Here is a 15565-nt window from a genome sequence, read left to right on the forward strand (position 1 = left end):
ATTCACCTTCTGACAGCTCAAGGTCTTTGCACCATCTATAAGGCACAGATCAGGGGTTTGATGAATGCCTAGTTACCTGATAACTGTCAGCACTAACAACTCAAAGCAGTCCAATCAAGCAATCAAGCTGCCTGAATAAAGCAGTCCATCAACCCATCTAAACATGCATTCCCTTCACCACTACCACTCAAGTTTTTGGCATCTGAACCAATATCTTATTACCTGGCTCAGCATTACACTTTGTTGGAAAACAGTGCTCTGAAGTACTTTGGGACACTTTGTCATATTAAAAGTTCAAGGTAAATACAAGTTGTCTTTCCCGGATAACTGTTGCTAGGAAAAACTGTGATTTGTTTGGTATCTTTCTGGCATGGAAGTTGTTCTATTTTACTCTGACCTCACTTTGGTGGTTTAGGTATGTGGCAATCTAAGGCAGTGGTTCACTTGTCAGTCATAGAGAACCTATTTCTGCCAGAGTTAGTGCCAACACAAGTTTTTCATCATTAGGTTACATCAGATTATAATGTGGTCTAACTAATGTTATACAAGATTGCAGTTTAATACATTTGGAATTGTATTCTGTGAATCTCTTTACATCACCTGATAATGCAGTTTATTTTTGAACATTTTAATAATGGTTTATATTAGAGTTGAGATCATTTTGCTGCTTATTTTATGTAATGGAACATTTTTCATGTTTTGTGAGGTCTTACAATAAGTTATTTTCTCATATTTCCATTAACAGTTTATTATTTCCTTGGGGAAGGCCTTAGGATTGTTGTGAACTTCATCTATCCATTTTGACATGACTATTGCTTTAATTCTTGATAAGCTCTCTATCCTTGCTTCCTTTCACATGGCTACAGGACTTTCCAACAGATTATTTCACACTAAAAGACTCGGGCTTATGTTGCTAACCATTAAAAATAAAGTTTTAGGTAGTTTCCAATCTTGTGATTGTAGTCTTGTGAGCCGAGAATTAGTTTTCTCCACACCTTCCCTTGCTTTCTTTCACCATCTTTGGATGTGTTTCATTTATTTCCCCTGCCTTTTCAGTTATATAAAGGTTGTTCAGCCTTCCATGCCATTTGAATCCTGACTTCTCTTGGAGTTCAGATGAATCTCTTATCAAGTGCAAATAAAGTTTTCTGGAGGGCAATCCCGATGATGCAAAATGTGGTCACTGCACATATAAAATTACTGAATCATGACCTCCGATATAGTTCCTGTGTTTGCACAAGTGGTATTCTGATGTCCAGATTACCTTTAAGGCAACTGTGTCCAGAGGAAATTTGTTAAAATCAGAAAGGGGCACACTTGGAATTGGGGATGGTTTTTAACCCCTGAGAGTCATTAGGTTCACAGAATAGTAAGGGTTAAATCAACTAAAACAGGCAGAAATCTGACACTCAAATGCATTCACTGAGATACTGACATTTTGAGACCCTGGGGTTTCAGCCCGAAACATCGACAGTTTATTTCCCTCCGTGGATGCTGCCTGACGTGCTGAGTTCCTCCAGCACTTTTTGTGTATTTTTCAAATAAATTCACTCATTATAAAGCCAACATATCATTTGTTTTCTTCATCATTTCTTTATCCATACATTGGCTCCTAGTGACTTGTGCATAAGCTTACCTGGGTCCCTTTGAACATCATCATTACCCAAATAAAAATTACCTTATTTTTCGATTTCACACACTAAAGGGGTTAACTTCACATTTTTCCACATTTACCATGTTCTTGCCCACTCACCTAGCATGTGTACCCCCTTGAAGCCTCTTTAGATCCTCCACCTTACTCACACTCCCACCTAGCTTTGTATCATTAACAAAGCTGGAAATATGACATTTGGTCCCCCAGCTAAATAGTTTTAAAGATCACAAATACTTGATGCACAAGCAACAATCCTGTAGTACCCCACTAATCATAGCCTGCAAACCTGAGAGAGGGGCACTTATTTACACTCTTTGCTTCCTGTCCAATACCCGAGTTCTCAATCCATATCAGTATATATTATCCCTGACTCTGTGTGCACGAACCTTGTTGACCAGCCTCCTGTTTGGAACTTAACAAAAACCTTCTGAAAATCCAAATACATCACAGCCGCTATTTCTCCACTAGTCACATCCTTAAATAACTCCAGCAGGTTAGTCCAATGTGTTTTTTCTTTCACAGTTCCATGCTGACTCTGCAACTTAGAGAGGCACCTCACAACATTTGAATGCTGCTGTTGAATTTTAGACTGCTGCCATTGACTTAGGGCCCAGTGTTTCAAAGAGATTTGGGAATATTTCAGCAAACTAGCAACTTTTCTTCCAGGAGGTTAATAGGATTGCTAAGGCAACACTCTGAGGAAGTGCTGATGGCTTCATGAAACATATATGCTTGCCGCTCTGCTTGTACCCTTTCTGTTGCCTATCAGCCAGTCAAGCCAGAGTGCTGGCAGTCATAGTGAGAGCTTTAGGCCAAAGCCAGGAATCTGGTGACAGGATTGCCCCAATTCGTCCGCCTGCAACTGCTTCAGTCTCCTCTACTGTAAGTCAATAGCCTTTCACCAGCAACCCCGAGCCCCTGAGTGAGCACTATGCAGAAATATTAGTTCAGTAAGGTCATGGTTAATTCAACTATTCTCAAGAAATTCATTCTCATCTCTGTCTTAAATCGGACCCCCTTAGTCTGAGACCTAGACTCTCCCAAAGGGGAAAATATCCTCCCAGTATTTACTCTATCAAGTCTCCTAAAAGTATTCGGGCTTCAATAAGATCACTCTTCTAAAGCTCACCATCTACTCCTTATTCTTCTAAACTCCATTGAGCACAGATTCAACCTTTTCACCCTTTTCTTTTATAAACTGACACAGCTTCCAGTTGAAGGTCAGAAAAGAAATCTGTCTTTGACACACAGTCAGTGAAAGCATTTGAGACACTAACTGCTCATTAATATCAATGTTTATTCCACTGACACCTCTGATTCTTTTACCTGTCATCTGAAATCTGTGACTTCTGGTTTTTGTCACTTACATCAGTTTCTCCTGATCTGCTCGCTCACATCTTTCAACCTTATCCATGGGGAATAATTCCAGCTTTTCCAACCTTTCCCTGTAATGTAAGTCTCTCATCCCTGGAGCCAATCTAGTGAAGTTTTTCTGCACCCCATTACATCCTTCCTCAAATGCGGTGATCAGATATGGAATTAACATTTCAGTCGTGGGCAAACCAATATTTTATGAAACCTGAAACTGTCATACAGCCACTTTTTCTACTTCATCCTGCTCACTTTTGACCTCATCACACAATAATTACTGACTTTGGTGGTCTTACCTTACCTTCTTGTTGGAGTTTATCAAGACTGTACAAAACCAATCGGCACTAAGGTCATCTTAGTTGAATTACAATCTTGTCTGCAATTAAAAGGGTCATTTCTGCTGATCAGTTCTTGATGCTTGTATCAGTACACCACTTAGTGTTGAAAATCAAAATACTGCAGATGCTGGAAATGTGAAACAAAAACAGAAAGTGCTGGAAATACAGCAGATCAGGCAGCATCTGTGGAAGGAGAAACAGAGTTATCGTTTTAGGTCAAGGAGTTTATGTTGAAGGGTCTGCAACCAAAAATGTTAACTCTGTATCTCTTTCCCGAGATGTTGCAAGGCCTTCTGAGTGTTTCCATCATGTTCTGTATTTGCAATACTTGGTGTTAACTGAGGTCCAATTTGGCAGCATTGACACAAAATACAATGTTGAACATTGCATCAGTTTTTGTTCTGCAAATTCAGCAAACTTTGGTGTAAAGAGCAGGAAGTATAAATAGATAACAAAAGCACACTTGTGTGGCTGCTTGTGCCAACAGTACCATGTGTTTTAAAAGTGTTGCATTGCAATAGCTTAACATGAATGACAGGCACAACCATAATCACTCCCTAGTTCTTATGAAGGATTGGACTTCAATCCAGAACCTAAATTTTTTTTAGAACTGCAACTGGAGACATGTAAAAATGTAATATAGTCTTCAACAATTATTGTCATGAATACGATTTGAGCTTTTAATTTTAAAATAGATCCAAAAAGGATTAAGATCTTTGGTTTTCAAAACCTAGTATGTTGTAACTGCAAGATCTGATTTGTAGAAATGTGATCTGACAATTCAATAAACCACGAAAATGTAAAGAGTAACAGATAACTAGTCCAGCATATCCTAACATTTTGGGTACAATCATTTTCGGCCTTCCTGTATTTTTATCAAAAATGCAAAAATGTGAAAAAGCTAATGATAATGATTTCAAAAATGTAATCAAGTGTGAACAGATTTCAAGTTGAGGATGGTAGTTATATGGAATGAGCTGCCAGAGGAAGTGGTAGAGGTGGGTAAAATTACAGCATTTAAAAGACATTTGGACAGGTACATGGATAGGAAAGGTTCAGAGGAATACACGCCAAATGCAAGAAAATAGGACTAGTTCAGGAAAGTACCTTAGTTGGCAAGGATGAGCTGGGCCAAAGGGCCTGTTTCCGTGCTGTATAACCCTATGACTCTCTTTCCTCTATGAAATCAATAGACATTGGGGTATAGACAATTGAAATTTCATGTAATTTCCAAGCACATAAAGCTACATTCGATTTAGTTCTGCTTTAGAAATTTAACCAGGTAGTTAGGTGTATTTATAAATGGTTATGTAAGTAAGTCACGTGTTCAGAGGATGTAGTCTTGTCATCAAATGTACACCACAGTAGAGAGTTCCTTCTTGTTCAAATAAAAATAAACATCCTTGTTTGAAGCTCTGGAGTTTTGAAATTATTACAATAAGTAGAATTTACCAGAAACCCAACAGTATCCCAGGTGATGAGGATTGGAGAAATTTTTAAAAATCAAAGTAAAAAACAGTACTGTGACTTGAAGAGTATTGTTCTTCCTCTGTGAAATCTGTGAAAAGTCCTTGACTGTGATGAAAACTGGGAAAAAAATAGCTGAAAACAGGCTTCTGAAGTTTCAGCCTCTCTGATTTATTTGTATGGGACCATGGATCAAAGCAAGAACTCCAAGCAGCTGCACTTTGCTTGTAAGACGGCAGCGATTGTTTTTAAAGCTGCAGCAACAAATTTCCAAACACAATTACAGCAAGAAAGGCTGTGTAAATCTGCAATTAGTGGAGGATCTGAGAGTAGAAGTCCAAATGCACAGGAGGCTTGAGTCTTGTGACATTGCCTCAGCAGGACAAGAATGAAAATGGCTGCACAGACATCTGCAGGATTCATGAACAGCCCGGCTGCGCATAACAAGGTATGTGAATTATTCACACTCCACCTGAAATGGATGAAGATATCCTTTATGGCCAATAATAATTTCTGAGGTGAAAGCCTTTGTCGAAAATGTGCAAGTATTGAATGCTGCAGTGAGGGATATAACAAATCAGTTCTAAAATATACACATACTCACAAACATAGTGCCTCTGCAGAAAGGTAGAGGTAGTTCATTTAGATCTGATGATCACAGCAAATGATGAACATAATTTGATGAATCTATTCCTGACTTTACTATAGAGTCAACTATTGCTCAACACCGACAGAATGGCCATGAATCAAGTCACAAGCTTGTAAGTGCTTCAGTTCAAGCAACTAATACAACATCAGAGACAAATGCACAATTGAGGTCAAATTGACTTAGAAAGCCAGTTGACAGATTGAATCTTAAGACTGTGTATAATCGTGAAAAGTGTTTACACAGGCTTCCTCAAACATGGTGTGGTGGATAAATATGTATGTTCAGTCATGTAGTAACTTCCATTATGTGTAAAATATATGTATTGTACACAGCAAATATATCTATAGCATAACAGTTTCTTTCTGTGAAAAGAAACACCTTTGTTTGAAGCTGCTGTCTCCTGCAATTATTACATTAAGTAGAACTTACAAGACCCCCAACAGTAACCAAGGTACATCATAAGATACGTTACAGATAGTCAATTATAAATTATATCAGTCATTGATATAGTATATTGTGAATATTCTGCCTGATTGACTTGTTGATATTGTAAATATTGATAGCTAGCATATGCCACCAGATGTTAATTTACCATGAACTAAGTTCTAATCTATTGGCTTGATTGTGTGTCACTGCTGTGCTTCATTGAACGATTAATGTTGCCTTCTGTTTCAAAAATCAAAATGAAAGGCTTGTTTACAAGAATTTGCTATGACAATTAGAACAAATTATAAACATATCCCTTTGGAGCAGATGCAACCAAACATTAATGGCAAGGTTGTTGCTGCGTTTCACAACACTGAATGCTTCAAAGTCAAAAGAAGGCATTTCCTAACAAGCCAAACATTAGCGAGAAGCAGCTGCAGACCAGATAACTCGCAAAAATCTCTGCAATAATTAGGCACTGATGGGATTGAGAACATTTGCTTCACACAAATCTATTTACTTCAGCTGACTGATCCTCAGCATTGCCACCGGCATAGAATCTCATTACTGAAACCAATGGCTTTACAATCAATTTACTTTATGCAAAACATAGGTCTTGGAAAAGATAACATCTTCCAGTGTTGGACTCATAACAGGTGCCGTGCAGTAACAGTGAGGGATGCACATATCAAATTATGACTGCATATTTCAATTCCAGTCTCAGAACATCCTTGGTAACATTTTCCGAAAGTTAAGAATGAAGAATGAGCCAAATGAATGGAAAAATCCTGTTGTAAATTATAATTAATATGCAATGATAATTAATGAATGATAATTCTATCTTCTCAGAATGTTTTTGTAATATGTGTCTCTCTGGCCCACAATGTGAACTGAGATAGTGTTTCAATCAAATGTTCTACGAATCCTCAAAGAATGATTATCAAAAACTATTCACACTTTGACAATTAGTTACTTCAAGTAAGAATTAATATCTCTTTAATAATCAAACTGGAGATTACAGCAATAACAAAGGCAAATATTAAATAATAAATGAAATACCATTTCCCAAGTACAGGGAATAGTGGAATGCCATCTGTAGAAAGCACCAAACCAGGGTGGAGTTTTCAAGTTTGTTGGATAGATAGTCTAGGATTTTGTTTGATTACCTTTTATGCATTAGAAAGTGCTTCCTCCTGGAATACTAAATCAATTCATTGAACTCCATGACATTTCACAGGAATGGAAATTAGAGGCTTTATTGTCATTCCTTGGGCTTACCATGCCTTTGTGATACACATTCTTTTTAAGGTTAAAAATATTCAGACACAGATAACATATTTCCCCAAACATACTTTTGTTCTCATAAGACATGCATTAACATTGCATTACCCTTGATCCCAGTGACATGTTTAAATAGTGGCTTCATCAAGGATTTACAGATTTAATAACAGCATGATTAATTTTTACAACATAAGAACATTATTAGTTTTATTTTTTTCACATAATCTAGTTTACTAGGTCATTATCCCACATCCCAGCATTATCACGCACTCTGTTGCTGAAATAAGTGGGCTTCAATGAGTTAGTCTTAAGTTGCCCACAGTACTGCAAAACTTGATACATTTTAGAGTTGAATCATGTACAAGTTGTGATTGTTGGATGTACTGATCATCTGTATTACAAAAGAAGAAGAATCCTTGTATTTAGGCAGTTGCTCTGAGCTCTTCAAAATCTAAGCATCTAATTTATATTCAGTTCTTTTTCTGGTAACTGGAAATTAATTTTAATATTCATTTTTGTTTTATACAGCAGAATGTCTATGCATTGAGGGATAAAATATGCAAACAATCTTACATAAATTGCAATATTTATTAATTATGCATGCCTTCTTGTTTGTTATGGCTTAATTAAATATGCACTGATTAGTCTGATGTCTTTCACATTTTGCAGGCCAGCATTACTCTCCGTGCTGTAGCACATGGATTTCAGGACTGCGGCTGAGGAGGTAAGTTCATTTCAAGCTTTTGGCTAGCATTGTTGGAATAAGATGAAGAGGGAATACTTGCCTGCTTGGCTTTTATAGGATAGATGTTTCAACTGACCAATTCATCATTGAAATCTATTTTGCAACACATTCTGAATGCTACTTCTAGTGATTATTTATTGGCTCGTTTTCTTGATGGTTAGTAAGGTGACAGTACTCATCATTGAACTCAAGGAAAACTACCCATAAAGACCTTGCCCCTTCTGCGTCATGATTTCATCATTCCCAATGTTGGTAATTGAAGTTTCAGTTCACTGAGGCCTCTGCCAACCAGCAACAGCAAAATCATCGTGAGATGAATGGACAAATACTTTGAAAATTCTCTCAGACAACAAACTTGGAAATAAAAAATGCAATTTCTAACTATCTTTTTAAACATCTTTGAACAATAAAATGAAGGTGGAGCATATACATGAGAATAAGCCAAATCACCACTTTGTTATAAAACAAAATAAATACATTTTTATCATTTTAAAGGCATAGAAGTCTGAAATAATTTTCTGAACAAATGACATTCTATACATGTAAAATCAAGTTTTTACAACCAGAATCATTGCTAAGCACTAATGATGGGCTAGTAGGGCACTAAATCTCATTAACACTGTACAACAATGTGCAACGTTTGCAGGGTTTTGTTTTTCACTGAGGATGAATTGTAATTATTTGAAGTTCATAATAGTTCACCATTTTCAGGATTATGATGGTAAAGATAGCAAAATAAAACAGGCTGTAGAGGAGGGGTTCATGGACAGCAGTTCTTTTTACTCAAGAATTTGCTCTGGTTACTTGGTGAAAGAAAACAATTTTGTCATGAGCACAATGACAAAATCCAGGTCAATAGCTGGAATGCAACAAAGCAACAAAATGATTTAATGTGCCATACTTCTGGAAACTTAGTAAAAGTTCCAATTATTATAGATGGTAAGAAATATAAACTTCCACTCTAATTAATATACAAAAGGACAATGCAAATGACAAAGAAAACAATAAGAACTGTAGGAGATAAAACAACTTTTTTGGAGACTTTTAAGTAGAAGGAAAGTATTTAAATAGCCTCCAAGCCTCCAAGTAATTTTTGTTCTTCACTTCTTTCACCTTAAACTTTAAAAGCTTCATTCAAATATTCTATTCAACCAAGTTTTTAGTCTTCTTTACTAGCTCTTGTACTTTTGCACAGTGTATTTCCAAGTAAAATTTGTCCTCTGAAAAGTTTACAATATGTCTTACAATACTGCACTGTTTCAGGCATGATGTATTGGGAGTGGTGTATTTAAATGTTCTTTTAGTTTTGTGGTATATCTTAAGTTCCTTTTGGAGATAGATTTAAATGATACCATGAAACTATTTAGAAGAACAGTATCTCCATTAAATGCACCTTCCATAGTGTAGCATTTCATTAGTCTTGCACTGAAGTGTCAGCCTAACTCCTGAGGTCTAGCCCCATGTGAAATCACAACCTTCTTACTCAGGTGGGGATGCTACCAATAAATGGGAGTTAGAAGCAGGATGGGCAGCAGCAATGATGCAAGTCATTTTTAGAGGCAGAAAATATGAAGCTTAGCGATAGGTAGCAATGACAGCAAATGTGGTATTGGCTTTGTTATACTTTCCTGCATAACAATGGAATCCATAGAAATAATTAATTGTGAAATATGTGAGGAGAAGGTGATATTCCAATGCAAGTCTTTCTTTTGTAAATATTTTTATGCTGATAGCAGGAGAATCTAGTTCACACATCATTTCAAATGGAATGGGACATTCTTGATGATTGCTTTTCAACGTAATATTCTAATTTGTTCATAACGTCTCTAAAACACCTCATCCTGCACTGTGCCTCACTCATCCATCACTTATCTTCACCAAACTTCCTCATTCTTTGTTGGATAGCAGATGAAATTCAATATTCTCATCCATAGCCTCCTCCAGCCTTTTATCTTAAAATTTGTCCTCTGACTCAGATCTACTGTGCATCATTTCACCACCAGGAGAAGATGCTCCTGTGATTTAGGCCTTAATTTTTGGCACCTCCTAAATTTTTGTTTTTCACTTCTTTCCCCTTAAACCTTAAAAGCTTCATTCAAATATTCTATTCAATCAAGTCTTTAGTTTCTTTGCTAGCTCCCGTGCTTCTGCACAGTGGATTTAATCCAACAAATACGTAATCTTGAAACTGGATATCAGCAATATCCCTTGGTCCACACTTTGCTTTCATTTTAAAAATCTGTATTTTGTTTATCTTCGTGTTTCCTTTCCCTTTGTCCTCCACTCTCTGGCCCCTCGCACAATGTTTTATAGCTATACCTACTTGCTGTAATCTATTTTGGTCCATTGTTATCTAATTTCCAGTGTAAGGCACTCTGCTCTGAACTCTCATTATTGTTGTTTGCCTCTGCTTTATGGCTTCTCTCCCCACAGCCATAGATTTTATCAAACTCAGAATAAGGCCATCATGATAATGCTCCAGATTACTGAAAAGCAAATTGGGAAATTATTATCTGGGTATGATGGAATTAGATAACATCTTCCATAGCTTATAAAAATTACTAGAATCCATACCAAAGACAAAAGACATAGATGAGGGGAAGCATGAAGGAAGAGTAAGAAAATGAAGTGGAGAAATATAACATTGGAACTTAATGGTGCTTCTGTGTGCTGCTGGCATGTAAGGTTCATTGCTCCTACTATATTTTGAAGAATGCACCCAGAGGAACGTAAATAGAAACCATGATGAACATGCAATGAAAGGGTGTCAGAGAAAGAGGGAGGGGGTTGCAGATTGAAACAACTTAGAGATGGAAGACAAACACAAAGAAATGAAAGATTTTGAGATTCTGAATAGAAATATTACAGATGAATAAAATTATAGATCATCTTCTCACTTCAGGGTGCAGTGTGCACTACATGGTTCTGAAGTTTAAGTTTTGCTGTTACTTATTTACTCACTTATTTGTGGAGCTTTGAGAAAACACAACTTTCATTTATGGCAGTCGGTCATCAACTAAACCATAAGGATGGTAGAAGCAATTTTATATGATATAACCATGTGGTAGTTTTGAAAGATAGTAGCAACCCTCCAACTACAAGGTAGCACTTTCCCTAGCAGTTAAGACATATAACATACCCCAATTCTTCTTTATTAAAAAAATGAACAAAACTGTATGAACAGATAAACATATTTTCACTGGAGGCTGACATAAACTGAGCCAACACAGGAAATACATATAAATTCATAACTTGCATTCTTGATAACATTCATGATAGTATTTCAGACATATAAAATCGTTTGTTCACCTTATATGCATGAGATCCAACATATTTGCAAACATGTTTAAAATGTTAATACTTAGATACTTACGTAGATAGCTGATGAAATATTATCCAAATGGCACAAACTCATGAAAACTTGGATCACCTTATGAAGAAGCAAATACTTTCAATGTACCTTGTGTATTTTCTTAGTGTATGTGTTCTTCGTCCACAGTCAAATCTTTACTTTCTTTTTGTTCCTTTGGCCTTCCAGAGATTCTGCATCTGCCTTTGTGCTGCATTGTACTTCATCAAGATGGTTAAGATAGTTGCTTAGTATTCAGTGATTACAAAAAATAGGACTTCCATTCCATTTAAATTAACCAGTGCCTAACCCAGATGATGCCATAGATGTTTACCCCATCCTTCTGCACTCTGTTCCTCAATATTTACTCCAATCACTTAAGTAATTCATTAACCTTGAAGAACAGTTTGTTCTGTCAACATAGGCACTAAATAGCTCCTGCATTTTGTCATAGGGATTGAGGAATCTGATATAACTATTGTTGTAATTTCAAGGAATGTCTTCTGTTTTGCCCTGCCTTTGCAAATTTTCACGCTCACCCAGTCTTACTTTCTGCAGCCTGGGACATTTCATACCTATGAGTTCTTTTGAACTGGTCTCAGTATCTGAGTTTCACCGTGCATATTTGAATAAACGAGTTACAGAACTCCAGGTAAACAAACAAGAAACTGCAGTTGCTGGAATCTGGATCAACAAATAAAATGCTGGAGGAGATCTGCAGGTCAGGCAGCACCTGTGAAGGGAAATGGACAGTCGATGTATTTGCAGCATGTCTTCAACCAAATTGCACACTTGGTATAAAAATGTTACAAGGTATAACCACTTGACAGTCTCTTAAGGTAGTAACCTTATACTGTATCCTACCTCAGAAAAGACCAATCCACCTGTCCCATCAGTCACCTCCTGTTCCACCTGTGGTAGAATCTGCACTTTCCTCATTGACCTCATCAGTTACCTCTGAACCCACAAAACTAGAGTCATCCTCAATCCTGAGGGAATGCCAAAGGAGTTTAAAATATGGAATTTCTACTGACGAAAATAAACTATTTTGCCTCACAATCAGATTGTTTTATTTTGAGTATTTGACTCCTCCAACATATTTTGTTTTCAGGAATAACAATGGAAGAAGTGAAATTTTAAAAATGAGTTACAATAATATATTGCTCCTGACTTCCATTACATTTTGAGAAAAGAAGTACTTCCAGACATAGTACAGAATATCTTCTCTATTTGTCTGATCAAATTAGTCAGTCTGTATTTACCTTTATCAGTCAAGGCATTGTATAGGAGTTGGGATGTTATGTTGCAGTTGTATAAGGCAGTACTGAAATCACACTTGGAGTACTGTGCACAGTTTTGGTCACCCTGTTATCGGAAGGACATCATGAAACTGGAAAGTGTGCAGGGAAGATTTACGAGGATGTTGCCAGGACTCAAGGGTCTGAGTTAAAGGGAGAGGTTGGGCCGGCTAGGAATTTATTCCTTGGAACATAGCAGATTGAAGGGTGACATTGTAGAGGTGCATAAAAACATAAGGGGTATAGATAGGGTAAACGCACATAGTCTTTTTCCAGGGAATGGGAGCTTAAAACTAGGAGGCATAGGTCTAAAGTGAGAGGTGAAAGATTTAAAAGGGACCCGAGGGGTAACCATGCAGGGGGTGGTATGTATTTAGAATGAGCTGCTAGAGAAAGTAGTTGAGGCAGGTACAATAACAACGTTTAAAAGACATTTTGATAATTACATGGATAGGCAAGGTTCAGAGGGATATGGTCCAAACGTAGGCAAATGAGACTAGCTTGGTGGGCACCATGGCTGGCCTGTTTTCATGCTATATGACTCGATGCCTCTAAATCCTTTAATCATTTTAAGTACCTCATTTTGATCTGCCTTTTATACTCTTTACCCAAGTTCTGCCTGTTTGTGGTATAATAAGGTACCTCTTTATTTTGATTTCCACTGACCCTGAAAGCTACCCATTGTCCAAAATAATCTAAAATAATCCTCACAATAGGAGGATTATTTCAAACTTCTGGAAACTGCTGGAGAATCCTTGGTGGCAATGCCCTGTTCAACAAAGGCCAATCTGTGCTTTGATGTGATCATATGGGTTGTGGTGGGGTTAGTGGTGAGAAGGGTGTAAAAAAAAGTGGGCCACTAATTACTCATTTTGACTCAGTCTTGTTCCCCGGACAAAACCAGGATCATCAAATACTTCAAAGACCCTGTATGTTTCCGAGACACTCTGAAACGTCCAAAACTATCTTGTTACGGACTCAGTGAAAGTCCCTTTAAGATAGAGAGTGTGTGTGTATGTGTGTGTGGGGCGTGCTTACGTCAATAGAAGATAAAGGACGTAATGACGTTGTTGAAGAAGTTAGAAGAAGAAGAGAGAGAGAAGGGAGAGAGACACCAGCCTGCTTGTTTTCTCTATCGATGGATGAGAAACAATAACTGTGTTTGCCACTGAAATCCATGTATGGAAGTTGGAAGTAATCCGGTGGAGTTCACTTTGTTGCTGACCTGTAGAAGGAAACAGGTATTTGTATGTGGACGACCACGGTTCGGATGCTTTTCGGGGTGAGGAAGTCACTACCGAGTAAACACTGAAGTGTCGTTTGGGTTCCATCGTGGAACATTTGGATTTCGTATGTACTCTCTCTATGTTTTTCTACATCTACATCTTATCTTCAGACAACGGTGGTTGTTGAAGAAGCCCTTGCTCATGTTTCACCTTATGGCTTGCGGAACTGAACTTTAAGAACCATTCAGGAACTGGGAGTTTTGGACTTTGTCACACACACACACGAAGAGTTTAGTTTTGGGGTTAACGTTCGAGGTTTAACATTTTTGAATTCTAACATACTAACATTTTTACTTTTATTTTACGTATTATCATAAGTAGTGATTAATAAAATAGTTTTTAACACTAAATCATGCTCAGTGTGTTTCTTTTGTTGCTGGTTCGTGACAATCTTCAAAATTGTAAAGCAAATAATGACAAAGAACTTAAGTAAGCTAAAACACTTTTGAGCACTTTTAAACATCTTCAAATATTTGTATTCTTCTTGTATTTAAAAGAAAAAAAATTCACACAAGGCTCTCACAGCCATTCTCTTCCACTCAAGATCAGTTGTGCCTTCTCCGATCTAGCACAGAATTCTTTAGTGAGTCTGGAGTGTGAGAGTTTAAAGTATGTTGTCCAAATTGCCTTTTCTATTCTGAACTTGTTGAGAACTTTGCTGGTGGAGTGCAGTTGACTGTCCTAGGCCTGAGTGTTCCACATTTATGCGTACATGCAAGGTAACCTGAAGTCAGAAACCATTATAAAGGGTAATGTTTTCAGTTTTGCTCACTGGTTAAGCTTCCAGCAAAAAATCTTTCATAATTAGTTCCACATCAACCAGACCTTTATAGTCATTGAGGTTGAAACTGCCACCAGATCTATTGAAAATGATAGTTCAGAAGGCAAAAGCTCTCATGAAATTGATTAAACAGAATGTATCATAACCATCAATGTTCCTTAAAAATAATAATTCTTCACCAACCTGATCTTCCTCTGGCAGAAAGCCAAATTGAATAAAGCTTACAATACAATACATCTGACATATCCATGGCACAAAATGTTATCAGATTTATATAAAAATAACATATGAAAAATGGAAACATTTTCTCCAGAATTGATTATGTTTTCATAAATTGCCTGGGGTTTGTCTCAGTATTTACTGTGGCTGGAAGATTGCCTTTTGTCCCATTGTCCTTGGCAAAACATTTTTAATACACCCTGCCAAGAACATTGCCTTTGCCTATGTCTCCTAATTTTATTCAAAGATAGACAACGCCATAAAGCAGTAAATGCAATTTTATGCATGGGACATTTTTTCCAATACATTTTAGTGGGAGTGATTTCAATTCTGCTGCCAAAATGGTGGGAAACAAGAAAAATACTCAGTTTTTTCCTTTGCTCAGCACTGCCAGACCACATATACTGTAGCACAGCTAAGTGACAATTAAAGATCGCTGAGTGCCCCAACCTGATATCTGCACCAAGAAAGCAATTAAAATGAAATTTGTATTTTTTTTTAGCAGTCTGCTGTTTGTTTAGAAATTATTTGTGAGATATTATGGCAAAATTGAACAGCTTTCTACAGGGGAGATTTAAATGATCAGGGAGCAATCATATCCTTCATTGAAGTAAAACTAATTCAAAAATTGAACATCTTTGTCAGAGAATCAGTTCCATGTGATTTTTTTTCTGCAATTGTTGCATTTAATAATTCTGTGT

General features: G+C 37.0%; 1 protein-coding gene across 1 annotated transcript in view; it reads left to right on the forward strand.

Annotated features, from left to right (window-relative positions):
* The first annotated feature begins 7852 nt into the window (after positions 1–7852).
* The window catches only part of sntg1 (syntrophin, gamma 1), a 92883-nt gene continuing 85170 nt past the window's right edge, over positions 7853–15565 (forward strand). Inside the window, exon 1 of the mRNA XM_052023510.1 lies at positions 7853–7910. Coding sequence (XP_051879470.1) covers positions 7884–7910 — 27 coding nt within the window. The 5' untranslated portion in view covers positions 7853–7883. The remainder of the gene's footprint in view (positions 7911–15565) is intronic.

This window comes from Pristis pectinata, chromosome 9 (assembly GCF_009764475.1).
Source record: "Pristis pectinata isolate sPriPec2 chromosome 9, sPriPec2.1.pri, whole genome shotgun sequence".
Taxonomy (NCBI): Eukaryota; Metazoa; Chordata; class Chondrichthyes; order Rhinopristiformes; family Pristidae; genus Pristis; species Pristis pectinata.